This window comes from Dunckerocampus dactyliophorus, chromosome 3, assembly GCF_027744805.1.
Source record: "Dunckerocampus dactyliophorus isolate RoL2022-P2 chromosome 3, RoL_Ddac_1.1, whole genome shotgun sequence".
In the NCBI taxonomy this organism is placed as follows: domain Eukaryota; kingdom Metazoa; phylum Chordata; class Actinopteri; order Syngnathiformes; family Syngnathidae; genus Dunckerocampus; species Dunckerocampus dactyliophorus.
The window spans coordinates 20,835,124-20,850,609 of NC_072821.1; the positions used below are offsets into that span (position 1 = coordinate 20,835,124).

At 38.6% G+C, this 15,486-nt stretch overlaps 1 protein-coding gene across 1 annotated transcript; it reads right to left on the reverse strand.

Moving 5' to 3' along the window:
* Positions 1 to 4,330: 4,330 nt before the first annotated feature.
* On the reverse strand, positions 4,331 to 15,277 carry ca7 (carbonic anhydrase VII). Its single transcript, XM_054770696.1, has 7 exons — positions 15,108 to 15,277; positions 12,001 to 12,198; positions 9,701 to 9,819; positions 9,401 to 9,496; positions 8,811 to 8,873; positions 8,570 to 8,725; positions 4,331 to 5,403 (listed from the first exon to the last, which is right to left on the reverse strand). Exons 1-7 carry the CDS (start codon positions 15,142 to 15,144, stop codon positions 5,284 to 5,286), a joined length of 789 nt encoding a protein of 262 aa, XP_054626671.1. The 5' UTR covers positions 15,145 to 15,277; the 3' UTR covers positions 4,331 to 5,283.
* Between the last annotated feature and the right edge of the window lie 209 nt (positions 15,278 to 15,486).

Consider the following 15,486-nt stretch of genomic DNA (forward strand, 5'->3'; position numbering starts at 1 on the left):
GATGCAGCGGTGAGTGTGTGTTGCCATAGCGACTTGGAACAAACACCAGCGCTTCGACTTCAGAGGGGTTTAACAGTCACTCAGTGAAGTCAGTGGAGTTCTCTGAAGACCATACAGCTGTACGTGGACCACTACAAATATGTTATGCTTGTACTCCGTGTAACCGGACCCGGGTGAGATCAGAGATCAAGGGTCAGGGTGCAACTGTCATACATACATATGTTGTAAGCATACGACTCAATCAACAATGTCTCATCAACACTGTGCCTGAGCAACTACTAAAGAGGTCAAATAAAATGCCAAGGTGATATTTTCCGAGAAAAAGAGTCCATAGATCAAAATGTTCATAGTGTATGAAATGAAAGTCAAGAATTAAAGATTGTGACCTTGGCCCCATGACTCTAAAGTGCGTTTTTTATTTAATTATCCTAACAGACCACCCAGAGAGCGAGTGACTCACATCCCCTTCAGCTGTGATTTATAATACACCCAGCGAACCAAGGCCTTGTCCGTCAACTTTCATGCTATTTGTTGTTAATACACAGCCACTTAATGTGGTAAGCTGTTATTGCTCTACCTTAAACTTGACCCTGAACCTGGCTGAGAACCAAATGTCAGCATTCAGGAGGTATGAGGGCCACATGGCTGCTTGCATAGGAACCAAGGCCTTTTACTGAACATCCAAGCAAAATAGATAACGCTTTACTAAATAAAGCCTCCCAACCAAAACAGCAGCACGTGTCAGCGAGGGGGGGTTGTTTTAGGGGAAAGAAGCGTTGGATATTTTTATTAGATGTTTTATTTCCTGACAAGGTGATGCAGATGGATCACGGGTTCAAAGACAAGTAGGGAGATATGAGTCGCCCGTGGTGTGTTACATGTGTTGTTTGTAACCACGGCAACTGCAGTGTCCATTTCTTCTGGGTGCCAGAAAGAGTCGCTGTTCTTGCCAATATTGAGAAACTATTGTAAGTTTCTCGTGTTAATGTTTAAGTGCAGCAAGTTGGATAAAATAAAAAACGTAATTTATTTTAATATTTGTATATTATCATATTCTACATTGTTATCAAAATTAGCTTTTTTATGTTTCTATTGGCAAACTATTATTTGCCATAAAATATATTGTACAAAACTTTAATAAACACTAACAAATAACTTGAAAAGTTTATTGAAAGTGTGAAGTAATTGAGTTCTTTCAAGCTTGTGTGGCACACATAATGCTTAAGTAAATCATTTTAGATGTAACCAAGCTTTTTCAGTACCACGTGGTATGGGGTATTTTTATAATAGCAGTTGACTAGTAGTTGAACATACTGGACTGCCCATTTTATTTGAATGCAGCCAATTGTGAAGAGATAGGTACATAGTACAGTATACAGTGTGTTTAAGAACACCATTTCAGGCTCGAAAAAATCAAAATTATTTCAATGTTGGGCTAAAAGAAGAGGGTGTTGCAGGAAACACCTATTGTTGCACAAGTTATTTGATAGTTGTGACTTTTGTGGCCATGCAGTTATGTCTTTGACCTAGCAGTATTACCACATCATTTTTACAGGCTGACCACAGGTTATCATGACTGAGGAAGGATCACTCCAACAATCACAAAGACCTTGTGCTAAATTTAAATGGACTCTATTTCTGATGTCTGACTTGTAATATCTTATAACATAGTCCATCGATTGTTACTGGGGATGATGTGCCTACTCGGGTATTTGCAGTCTCAATAAGGCTTCCTGGTGCTATTTCGGAAGGGTTATTTGAGAATATGTGTTAAATATACTTCCCACACTCGCCCACGCTCTCATTCTTTATTTATTAGCCTGCTAACTGATTTGTTTCCACAGACGTCAGCATTTATATGCAATAGTAATTTTGACTTATACAATACACAATAATAAGGTGGCAAGGTCAAATTAAGGTTTTCGGATCCAAATTTCTGGAACTGGAAGATTTAAACTGCTCCTTGGAAGTTTTGACATATAAAATTTGAATTATCATATTCATATCATATTATGCTGTTATACATCAAATTGTATTTTATTTTTTAACCAAATAAATCCGTAATTAATCATTTTACAAGTGTCATAAGCAACTATACATTGCAGTACTTCTGTGCAAAAGGTGAACTACAGTTCAAACTAACACCGTCTAAATAAAAAAAACGGTAGAGGCTGCCACCTGCAGGAAGACTCAAGCATAAACATTGTACAAAAAAATTTACCTTATTATAAAATATGAAATAAAGCGTAAAATCTGAATGGAATGGAATCATGCTTTAGAAAATTAAAAATGGGTACAACTGGTTTGTACTTAGCAAAAGTAGTTTTTGGGGTCCTTTGTTTTAAGCCATTAAAATGTACAGTATTTGTTTTTTTACTAACTGGTCGAGATGCCTGATGAATTTATGATGAAATAGTTTGCTCCACTTAGCCAAGGAATACTGTGTGTTCTCTCGTTCAGCTTTCAATTGCGCTACCTGCTGGACAAAAATGCAAGTACATCAAAACAATGACAAGTTTTAAAAGTCATGCCATACTTTCTCACTCATTAGATTACTCTGTAAAGATTTGACTTCAGTGCCTTGCTCAAGGACATCTGGCATCTTCTGTAGAAACCAGTTCGCAGTTTCAATCTTCTGCTTGTTGTGCACTTAGAATGCTTTGTGCAAAGCAGGCCTCACTGACATGGAAAGTGAGCTGGCGCCTACAGAAGGGGCTGCTTTTACCGCTCGAATATACAAATACTGTACTGCCAAGTCAACTGTCATCAAAATCGGTTGAGCACATGTCCCAACAAAGAGCCCATTAAATTGTAAACAATCTATTTTTTCAGGCTCTTTGAGACTTTAAAGGAAAACTGCACTTTTTTTTTTTGTCCATCATCCACAATACTTATGTGAGACATGAACACATGTCTTTCTCTTTTCTTTGCATTTTAAAGATATTAAAACAGATAAAAAGAGACAGCTCTTTACTGCATATATGGGACATAATTAGTCCTCCTATAAAGTTGTCTGAAAAAGTCTCCGAAAAGCACCAACAACATTTCATTTACATACAATGTGACGTGCGTGTTAACCAAGCTGCAGCGACATTATTATTAACATTGTTACGCCAATCAAACTACATTACTGGCGTATTGACACTTAGCCATAATACACGGGCTAGCGACTAGCCGGCTAGCGACTAGCTTCACCACAGACTCGCCCATAGCGCGTCAGCGGCGCGCTCACAACGCCTCAGACACAAAAGGTAAGGCTACATATTTGAGATGCCGCCACTGCTGCTGTGTTTTTATTTCTATTAGTTAGGAAAAGTTAACACTAGGTGTAGGCGTTCGTTTCTACGATGTTGCAATGAGAAATCATCGCACCGCAGCAAGGAAGCTCCGGTAATGCTTGGAATGGTCAAAATAAACAAAATACTGTAAGTATTACATGTTATCATGAATGTACCCGTTGGTCACAGCATGTATATAAAACCATACACTTACATACAAACCATTGTTGGAGGTTTTTGGAGGTGTTTTAATAGCGGACTGTGTACCAGCCACACATCCATTTTCTTATACCACTTGTCCTCATTAAGGGTAAGCTGGAGCCTCTCCGAAGTAGGGTACACTCTGGACGTGTCGTCAGCCAATCACAGGGCACATATAGACAAACAACCATTCACATTCACATTCACACCTATGGACAATTTAGAGTCGCCAATTAACCTAAAAACATGCATGTTTTTCAAATGTGCGAGGAAGCCAGAGCAACCGGATTAATCCCATGCACACATGCTGGTAGCATGCACACTCCACATGCAGACGGCCCAACAGAAATTTGAATCTGGTTCTCCAAACTGTGAGGTTGACATATTGACCACAATTCTACTGCGCAGCCTCATTTCTACCAAATTGTTCAAATAGAAAATACTCAAGCAAACATGTAAACTGATAAAGAAAAATGCCATACAGTCCCAAGTCTTGGTTTGAACGAACCCATTAGCTGTTAAACTTCCTCAAAGAAAATATTATGTTAATAATTGCCTGTGATTGTAGACTATATACCCTGCTTCAATCTGGCTACTAATTACCACCAAAGCCCCCTTGGGGTCTTTCTCTAATCTGCGACTTTGTGTTTAAACATTTCCTTGAATGACGTCCTTGAAAAAAAAAATAATAATGTCGATTCAAGGTACAAGGTGCAGGTGTTGCAACCTTAGCAGCAGATTTTCACACTCAGGTGCTTTGTTTTTACTGTGTATCCCATGCAAATGGAATTTGTAATTAGTGAAACAAAGCCAAATGTTTCTTGCATTTTATTTCAATGAATAAGCACATTACAAAGTATTTCAAACAACCCGTAAGTTTAATCTTTGCATATCTATGAATCATAAGTGAGGTGCATTCTTCTCATGTGCAATTTGTGGTACAGTATGAGCATAAAACTAAATTATTGCAGCCAATGCCCATTGGTAGTCCTCCTATATGAAGAGTGGCGTCACACTAAGCTGCCACAGCTCAACAGTGTGACAAACCAGGCCGGGTGTCACATACATTGATACAGTACAGGCTGTGCATACATGCAGCAGGTAATGCAATGGTGGGAAGGAACTGTCCGAAAACCTCACACAATAAGTCATTGTAAACACTTGTTTCAATTAAATCTAAATGGCATGCTAAAAATAACACCCACTCCTGACCTGTAACAGATCCTGGGACTAGTCTGTCATGGCCACAGCACTAATCCAATTTCAGCTATAGTTAGGATTGTTACGCTCACAAAGCTCTACGGCCACAGGGACTGGATATCCACCAGCAATAGGCTGGATAGAAGGATGATTTGACACCATTTAGGAGGCCATCAACAGCAGAAGTGTTTGGTACCAGCCTACAAACAGCTCCAGTGCCAACAATAGCCAGTTAAATGTAACCATGACAAACGACATAGCACCTAACAAGACTTTGCTGCTTTCTGTCTCTCCTTTTTTTAATCCCAACAGTTGTAGCTGTAATGGAGTAGCAAAACCACCTCTGATTTTTCTTGGATAAAATCAGGAGTTACTAAATATATTATGCAAAACATATTTTAAAGTTATATTAAAGGGGGCTCTGTCCAACAATGTTTATTTTTCAAGCCAACACTTCTTTTGGCCTTAAAGATCAACAGTGAAACAAATCATGCATGTTTTACGTCCCTCTGACAACTTGCCCCGAGTTTAAAAAAATGATCATATTGTTGCATTCGCTCTGTCGTCTCCTAGCGCATTGTGCCACAGGATCTCAAATGTTCCATTAATTAGATGAACGCACTTTTCTGTCTTTCAGCGGCTGAGGAGTCCTGTAGTTGTTTTCCATACGTATCCTCTGGTCCTCCTCTTCTCCAGTGAACAGAAGCATTCGGAACTTGCCCAGCTGGAATAAAATTTAAATGTTTTGTAAAGCATCTGTCACGTTGACATGTGACACACTATTTGTTTACCTGTTCCACTCAAAGACAAATACAGCAATGAGTCACTGAGTCTGTTCTCAGAAGGAAGTACAGTACAGTTGTCTGAAGTTATGATTTTGGGACTTTCTGTCAGGCTCCAAAAACATTTCCGATTTGTGTAAATCTACGGTTGACCTTCTTAGATCTTCGCTGAGTTCCTTGAACTTTCCCATTGTTCAGAGCACTGGTTGATCCAATGAGGGCTGTTCAACAAATCCTCTTTATGTTGGCAAGAGAAACTGCCAACAGCTGAAGTCAGTCATGATCACTAATGAGAAGTTCAGCCTTGGCCAAGGGAGTGCACTACAAATCTATTTTTTTTGTGCAATCACCCTCATTTCCACTTAAAATAATTTTATACGCTACCATTTAGCCAATGTATGAATTAGAGAAAATCCAAAATAAATAAATTCAAACTTGCACCCAATTGTAGTTTTTAAAAATCATTGAAGATGTACGTTGTATAATTTTTCCACCCTGGATTGAATTGTTAACAGCCCAGAATTAATATGACATTCATGACCGTGAGTGTATGTAAACTTCTGACCAAACGGTAATTATTTCTAAAACTTTCCCAGAAAGAGTGGACCAATGTTTTTTAGCGCAAGGGTAAACAAAGCGTTTGTCGGCTATATTTAACTGGAAGTGTACTGTAGTTCATGCGTGACACTGGGGAATTAACTGAAATATTTGAAGTGATTATATGGCCAAGTGCAAATGTCTGGAAGTACAATGTCCTGAGTAGGGTAATTTTAGTAATATAAACATAGAAATTAGGGCTGTCAAATTATTAAAAAGTTTAATCAGATTAATCATGGCTTCAAATGAATTAATCATGATTAATCACCATGTCATCTTATATTACCTTATCATATTACCGTACCTTATCATTTTCCTATGTATTTTAAACTAGCAAAGAGTACATTTAGAATACAGGAAGTGAACAAATGTGTTGCAATTGGTGTGAAAAGGATGGGGAGTAGGACTAAATAAGCTTTGCTTCTTCCTACTCCTTTTTGGACATGTAGAACAGTAAATTATACTATGAGATGTATTCCAATGTATGTAACATGTATGCATGTTAAATTAAATTAAACTATTACCATTATCATGTCTGAAATATGCACATTTTTACTGTATTTTATTGAAAGAAAAATAAATGACTGGGCAGGATTATATATATTTGAATGTATTAACAGCACCAAACTAACTTTAAAAATTCTAATCAAGTTAAGAGATGGCACACATGTCTGAAAATCTATTTACCTAACACTGGTTTCTTTAATATCAGAATATTTGAATCAGACTTTAACTGTTATTATGAGCAATGAGGCGTTCAAAGACACCACGTCATTTAAGTTGATTTCAGGTTTGGAGTGAATTTTCTGAGCTTTCCGAGCACACTTAAATTCATAAAATTGTACTTCCGCATTATTACAAAGTGAGTGATGAGAATATCCAGTTATTGATTTTCATTGCATTTCTGTTTATTTAGACCACACATTCAGCATAATAAAGACGTTCTTGTGATGTTCAGAGTGTTCATGAAAGCATCTTGCGCTAGGTCTCGTGACAATGAGGAAGTGTTGTTGCAATGAATGGACTAGAGACGTGTTTGCTTGGAGTAGGAGATCGCATATATGGTGTTGGAATTGCACTGCTGTTGTTGTGTTCAGGTCAGAATAAAGTTATAAAAGCTCATCAGACACTGTGTGAGTTTGTGGGGAGCAACACTGTGCCGCTGTCTGTCGTCATAATAGCGAGCCGTGGCTTGCCATGATGTGTGTGTTTTAATTAACGCGCTATTTTTGACAGCCCTTATGTAAATGTATATTATATTATTAAGAATTTCAGTCCTACATATAGAGATACTTTGACATATTGCAGGGGCTCAACGGCTATGGGATTTGCGTTTCACAATGAAAGCCCTATTCCCATGCAGTGATGCATCCATCAGCCCAATCATCTGGGGACGATCAATAAACTGAGAACTAACTCATGAATTGTAAATTGCTGCACACAAGTTTACAGAAACGTCTTGCCAGTCCCATATACAGGAACGGGAAAGATCACCAGAGAAGATGGTAACAAGGTCACAAGGACGGCTCATAAGGTTATACAGTTAGTCAGCTTAAGGTATCAGCAAGGTGGGGTTACCACTTATACGTTGCGATTATTTGCAGAGCTAAACAGAGCCCAATGTCAACCCTATGATATATCAGCTCATGACAGAGGTTTTGCGCTTTAAATTTAGCATCACAGTAAACAGTATATTCCTGGAAAACCCTTCTAAACTCCTAAATCTTCGCAGACATGTCCAGTGATGCTGAACTGCAGTTTGACAAAGGAAGCATGGTGAAGCATAGCAGAGCAGATTTCGCAACAGACTGGTCAACCGTGGCATTCATTTGAATGCCTTAACCTCTTAACGTCTTGCAGATAAATACAAGAATGTTTGTGGAACTGTGGCATTTCATAGGTGTAACTTTGAGGAAAAGGTAGGATTTAAGTTGTCAGTTCATCCAAATCTGCACAATGCAACATACTATAAACATCAGCTACTATCACAAATAGCCAATGAGATATTATAGACGTTGTTTTCCTTACATTTTGGGGAAAAGGCAATGCTACTGCATCCTGTGGTTCTGGTAATAAAATACAGTGGATCCACGCACATTCGCGATTCAGCATTCATGTCCCCGTAAATTAGTGGATTTTTGGTCATAAAAGTACTGTATTGCTTATAAAAAAAATTATCCAAAAATAGGCTTTACGTTTTTTTCAACAGAAAACACATCTCGTGTGTCTCATGTGTGTCTAGTCGGTAGTAATTGTAAATTGTAAATAAATATGATCTCAATAAAAAACTAAAACTTAAAACATTTATACGCAAGAACGACGCTAAAAACCCACACTCCTACACCACAAATCAAGGTGTAGTAATTAAACATTATTTAACACCACTTCGCCTATGTTTGCAAAACAACACTACATCCAAATAGCATTGTAATATGAAAAATATTATAATTATAATAGAACAAAAGTTTTATTTTTATGTCCTAACGGCATACTGAGGTCAAAGAAACATACCTGTTTTTCAGACACTGTGATTGGCTCTTTCAGGACAATCCAGATGACACTTTCATGAAGTGGGGGTGTGGTCAGTGATCCGAGGTAGGTCCAATAGTGGAGGCTGCTGGGCAGGAGGCACTTTGGGTTGAAACTTTTGAAATCTGTGACAGTCCCCTATGACCAACACAATAAGTAACAATAAGTAACACATGTACATGGCTACGGAGGACATACACTACATAAAAAATGTGTTACTCACCTTAAACTTCACCATGTAGAGTGCATCCGTTATTGTGTGGAGCCATCTGTGTTCGTCGCCAGTCTTGTACCACAGGGCAATTGATTTTGAGTTAGAGCTCATATGAAATAATAACATTACCACTAATACATCACTAGTGCAAGATCAGATGTTATCTAATGAAAATATGCACCGCCACACACTATTCTGTCTCGGAGATTATGTTGCAGACATTTATGCTGTGTCTCAATTGGAAAGGGAAATGAACTGAAATAAATTCAACACCTCTACTAAAGAAAATATAATTATTCAGTTTATTTACAATTTCAAATTGGCTTACAAACCTAACACCGGATACCAGCTGCTATTTCTTTCTTCCTTTCATTGTACTTTTCTTGAAAGTAATGTTAGAATGTTGTCTCGTTCTTGTAAACCCAATCTCGTGCACTGTCTCGTCTCGTGGAATGAGTCTCGTGACGCCCCTACCAGCTATAATAAAAATACATCTTTAACAAGCTACAACTACAGTTTATGGGCTCCACTGAATCACAGCGCTCAAATAAAATACAGAGGGGAAAATAACATAACTAAAAAAACAAGAGTCATCTTACTTCCAAAAAGATGCCCAGGACAGCAAGTCCATCTGGAGCTGCTGCCGCCTCGCCAAATGTCTTGTACTTAACTGCATTCCAATGAACCAAATGAAGCTGGACAGGGGAAATCGACAGAGAAGAATGGAAATGTATAGTTTTGTCAATTTCAATAAAGCTTTATCATGCAAATTACTTTCAAACACAAAACTAGACTGATGTAAGATAACCAGCCACAGAGACGCTACAGGAACAGCACAGGTATCTCAAACTTCAGTGCATCATTCTGAAAATACTGATCATTGCATCTCAAACACTGACCTCTGACACATAGCTGTTCCCTGCAACAGTGTGCTCGGAGCCATGGCAGCCTTTTTCACCCCAGTGGAAGTGAAACTGTTGTAGTCTGTATGGATTGTCCAGAGGGCCTCCCTGGATCACTGCAGGAGGAGAGGAGCATTGTAAAAACAGTAACAAGTGCACAACAATGATCCAGGAAGCTTGGTAGAAGTACAGTAAGTCAATACTATTCCACATAGCAGACTTTTGACTCTCACTCATCACTGGGATGAGAGCAGTGACAGAGAAGCTGCTTTACCAACACATCCATCATCGTTCCTCTCAACCATAGGATTCAGGTAGAGAAACAAAATGGCAAAGTGAAGTCAAACATGGCTAAGTGGTGTTGAAATTTCTATTTCCGTCAACTGGCCAACCCAGCCATTAATACATTGAGCTTTCATGTCACTGAACACTGCATGTTAGAAGGAAAGTGCAGACTGTTTTATGTGTGCCTCTGGCCTGGACTGCTGGGCATTGACTTCTACACCCCACTAATCTGATTATTATTCGTCATGATGGCTCTGACATCTTCTTGACAAGCAAGCCTCACAAGCCACAGTCAAATTAGCTTAGTAGGAATGACACAAGGGTCAAAATTAGGGATGCATGGTAAAACAGTATATTGTTTAGTCTGCCCTGCACGGGACAATCCACCCAAATGGACCATGGTTTTTCAATACATTTTGCTCTGTGTGTTGTGTATGTATGTGTGCTCACGTGCCTGTCCAGGCTCGCAAAAAGACGTCCCCGCAACATAATGTCCCATTTCCCACACAAGTGACAGACAGTCTGCCTAAAAGCAGACGAAAAGGTGAGGTATTCGGCAACAGAGTATAGGAAAGAGTATACTGTATATCAGACAGTAAAGGTGACAACAGCGGTGCGGCCCTGCCCTTCTGTGTTAGCAATGTGCAAAGGTGACATAGCAAATCTCTTCAGCTATGTGCCCGCCGTGCCCTCGCCTTCTTGCCTCCACATCAAGGTGCGGTGCACCTGTTTTTGAACATTAACCTGTGTAAATGGACGAAGATGGGTGCATAAGATGAAAGCTGCGTGCTGCCATTGTTCAAGTATGAGAATGGTTCTGCAAGCTACAATTATTAACGCTGCACTTCAGGTTAGGAACTAAAAACAAACACTGTAAACCAGGGATGTCCAAGGGGCCATTTTCGGCCCCTTGGACAAGAAGAAGAAGAAGAAGAACAAGAACAAGAAGAAGAAGAAGAAGAAGAAGAAGAAAAAAATAATAGAAAGAGAATTTTGGAGAAAAAAGGTGCACTCTTCATGAACAAAAACGGTACAAATCGTACCGTGTGTTACCTGTACCGTTGCATCCCTTGTCAGGACACGTGAAAATGTGAGTAGATTTAAAAAAATAAAAATTCAAATAACATTGAACATGATTGGTTTTGACATTTTCCAATTATGCACGCTACCAATCTTGTACTTGTAATATCTCACTTGGGCCGAACCATATGAACTTTTAATTGTAGTTAACCCTTTTTAATGAATTATGAATATACTTTATTCCCCAGAGGAAAAAAATGATACACCATGTAATTGAATGCAATAAAACATTTACCTGTGTCCCGTTCCAAACCCATTACAACTTTTCCTATGAAAGAACTTATATCAGAAATATTTTTGACAATACACAATATGTTGACATAGCATGTTACCCACAAACTGAGCCACACCTGACAAACACAACCAGGTGCTTTGAGAGATTTCTGCACCTTGTTTATATTGCTGCTGCTTAACGCCTTTGTTGTTTGCTCTATGGAAGGAGCCTATGACATACAGCCCCATATTTCTGTCCCTATGGATGGTAATGATGGGGTGGTACATGGTGCCACCCACATACTGCAAGATCATAATAACTACTGAGATTAGCTCAGTTTATTATACTCTTTTTTTCCACCAGACAGACACTGTAATTAATCAGCACCTGCATGTACCTTCAACTACGTGTACATCAATACTTTATATACAGTATGTGCAGAAATTTGTGGTAGGTTAAAACTTTTTTCTTGTAAAATTCTGACACAGATGTATGTAAACTAAACTAGTCTATAAATCGTTTTAATACTTCTGTCAAGGTTGAATGAGAAATGATTAGTGAAAACTTCTAATAACTAATGTGGTGTGTAAAAAGTGCAGACTGGAAATTATACAATATTTGAATTTGCCATTTCTGTAATCAAGGGTTTTAAGGAATTAATTTGGACTCATTAAATATTAACTGTAAAGTAAATAAATCAAGGTGCACGTTCCCTTACCTGAACGGTCATCCGAGTCATCAAAGGTGACCGCAACAGAGTGCCCATTGTTGGAAATGTTTATGGAGGAACAGTGATCATAGTTGAGGAGAATGGGTCCCAGGCTGGGGTCATGTGAAGTCTGATGAGGGACGATATCAATAGGAGACTGCCTACTCCCCTCGGCAACTGGGAAGTTTTTGTGCCACACTGAAGGACCTGTTCATAAACAAAGACCACAAGCAATGGAATTAAAAAATTCAACTGACCACAGCATACAGTACGTGAGGGGTGTCCAAACTTTTTCCAACAAGGGCCACATAGAGAAAAACTGAGGGATGTGGCGGCCACTTGGATACGTTTTGTATAAAAAGGAAAAACCAATCCAATGTAGGTCAATATACACTCCTGATAAAAATTTGAAGACCAGTTGAAAAATTGCAAGAATTTACATTTTGCACTGCCACTGTTGGAGCTTGATAATGCAAAAAGAACAAATGGGAGTAAGACAAAAACATTTTTAAGCCATGTATTGCAAAAACCATCAAACTGAAATAGGCTGTTCATCAGCTGATCAAAAGTTTAAGACCATAGCTAAAAAAATAGAATAGAATAGAAAGAAAATGTTTGAAAAAGGAGTCAGTAATGAGTAGCTGCGCCATTCATGTTAATCACCTCAAACAATGTGTGGGCATCCACTGCCTTGAACTGATGTCCATTTTTGTAAACTTCCCTTACAATCCATTCCCAAATGTTCAATTGATTTTACATCAGAGGAACATGCAGGATGGTCCAAAAGATTGACATTATTCCTGTGGAGGAAATTTTTTGTGAAGCGGGCAATGTGAAGTGCAGCGTTCTCCTGTTGAAAAAGCTAGTCATTACCACACAGACGAGGGCCTTCGGTCATGAGGGGCGCCCCCTTCTCCACACACCCACCTGCCATTTGGCGCCCCTGCACAACTTGAAGCTCTATTGTTCCATTGAAGGAAAAAGCATCCCAGATCATGATGTGCTGCTGTGTGGAAAACATTTCAGATGGAATCTTCTTGTCATGCCAGTAACGTTGGAAGTCATCGGGATTCAAGACTATCAAGGGTACAATTTTTCTTCAAAGAATAAAATTTTTTTTTCTACCTTTCAATGTCCCATTTTTGGTGCTCTCGTGCAAATTCCAAACGGGCCATTTTGTGCCGTCGAAGACGACGAGGCTTTTTTGTTCTTAAAACCCTTCTCTTGCAAATGCCGTCTGCTGGTTATTAGACTGCACTCGGAACCAGTAACAACCTTCATTTGGGCCAAAGATCTTCCTGTGTCTTGATGGACAGCCAGTTGAATCCTCCAGCTCAAGGCCGGTGAAATTTTTTGGGGGGTCTACCACTTGACTTTTTTGTTACATAACCCTCTGGATCTTTGAAGAAGTTTCAAATGACTGTCTGACTGCATCCAACCTCCGCAGCAATAGTGTGCCGCGAGAGGCCTTGTTTATGCAGCTCAACAATCCGACCGTTTTGACAGTCTGAAAACCTGACAGAAAATGTCATTATAATTAAAATTCCACATTCTTGCCCAAATTTTGGCTTTTAAAGGCTGTAGTCTTAAACACAATCCTTATGTGAGGCATGAACACACATCTTTCTCTTTTCTGTGCATTCTAAAGATATAAAAACAGATAAAAAGAAGCAGCTCATCAATGCACGTAAACGGAAACACCTATTCCGCCTAGAAAGCCCGTTATTAGAACACCTCCAAAAACATTTTATCATTTTATATTCATAATGTAACCATGTAGCAACAGGCACATTCATGTTAACATGTAGTACTAATCGTATTTTGCCGTACTTTGGTCGTTTTAGGCATTCCCGAAACGTCCTTCCTGGGAGCATTGATTTCACATGGCAACATAGAAAGTTTCACTACACCGAGTGTTAACTTTTCCAAGATCAAAAACAAAAACACAGCAGCAGTGGCTGCAGCGCTAATATGTCGCGTGGCCTGATGCACTATGCCTGAAGCACTATTTAGTTATAGTTTTTTCAAAAGTCTTTATAGGCAGAATAGTTGCATGCGATTATGTGCATTCTTAGCTGTCTGTTTTTAACTGTTTTATATATTTAGACCAGCTCAGAAAAGAGAAAGACATGTGCGTTCAAGTCTCACATAAAGACTGTGGATGATGGGCAAAATTCCCTCATTAAAGTGCAGTTTTCCTTTAGTGGTTGTTTGCAATAAATTGCCTACTCAATTTTTTGTCTCACTCCCATTTCTTGTTTTTGCACTTTGAAGCTCGATGTAGAACCTCCGTAAGATCCAACAGTGCAAAATGTAAATTCTTCAATTTTTCAACTGGTCTTAAAATTTTGATCAGGAGTGTATGCTAAGCTGTTTGAACAAAACATTCACATCTTAGCTTTGCGTTGTTGGTGGTGTAATATCTAATAATATACATCATTAGTAATTAATTAATTTTACTTTTATAATATGCCAAAGGCCAATTAAAAAATGAGCGACAGGCAAAAAATAGCCCACGGGCCGCACTTTGGATACCCCTGCAGTACATGCATAATCTTAACATGGTCCAACACAAGAGATGTTAAAACAAATCAATAAAATCTGCCTTTACAAAGATAATAATGCCCACAATGTCAGAAGTATTCAATTAACTATGTGTTTTTATCATGGTTGTACTAAGAGAAGCTTCTAATATTTTGATTACATGAATTTTAGTTATTATTTTCATTATTTTAGTTTAGTTATATGAGTAATGTAAAGAAAACACTTGTACAAGTTGTGTCTGATGAGTATATAATAATGTACACATGTCCGTTTTGGTGACAAAATAATGTCATCGTCACCCGAAAAAGCACAGTGGAATCCATTCATTTTGCTTTTCATCTCATTTAAATCAGAACCGGCAAAGAGATCAGCATTATTATGAGTAAAATAAGAAATAAGCACATCTCCTTGTTTAAACCGTGCAGGACAAATGAAATGAAAAAAAATACGTTTAAGAAGTAAATTATCTGACGCTATCATCCTCAATAGCATAAACGCATGCAATTCCGTCACACTGTAGTGGAATAGATGAACTGGAGCAGCAAAGAGGAGATTCTACTGTGACGTCTTACCGTCTTTTTTTCCGTATCCCCAGTTATTTCCCGTCATCCTCTGACTTCACACAGCAAGATTGCAATTACAAGGTTTGAGTCAAGTGTGCTTCAAGAGGACTGGCATGATGAAGCAGGTTGTGTAGCGCCAGGAAGAAGGGCAATTATTCTCATTAGATACACCCCCTTCACACACACAAATACACGCGAACACGCGTGCGCGCACCCACTGCTTCTGCTATCTACCTGATATGACTATACAAAGGAGGTTTGCAATTCAAAATATATTATGGTTTGAGGAACGTTATACCCGTTTAATGTGTATATCATAAAATAATTCAATCTAGATCATGAATCGCAATGGCATATATAAACAATGCATTAAAATCAGTAACAACAA

Bases quoted from the DNA above. Each gene is read 5' to 3' on its own strand.
- ca7 (XM_054770696.1), bottom strand. From the start codon at position 15,144: ATGACGGGAAATAACTGGGGATACGGAAAAAAAGACG. The intron at 9,820-12,000 runs GTAAGGGAACGT...CTCCTCCTGCAG, and splicing joins TGACTCGGATGACCGTTCAG to TGATCCAGGGAGGCCCTCTG. The intron at 5,404-8,569 runs GTATGTTTCTTT...ATTTTATTCCAG, and splicing joins TCACAGTGTCTGAAAAACAG to CTGGGCAAGTTCCGAATGCT.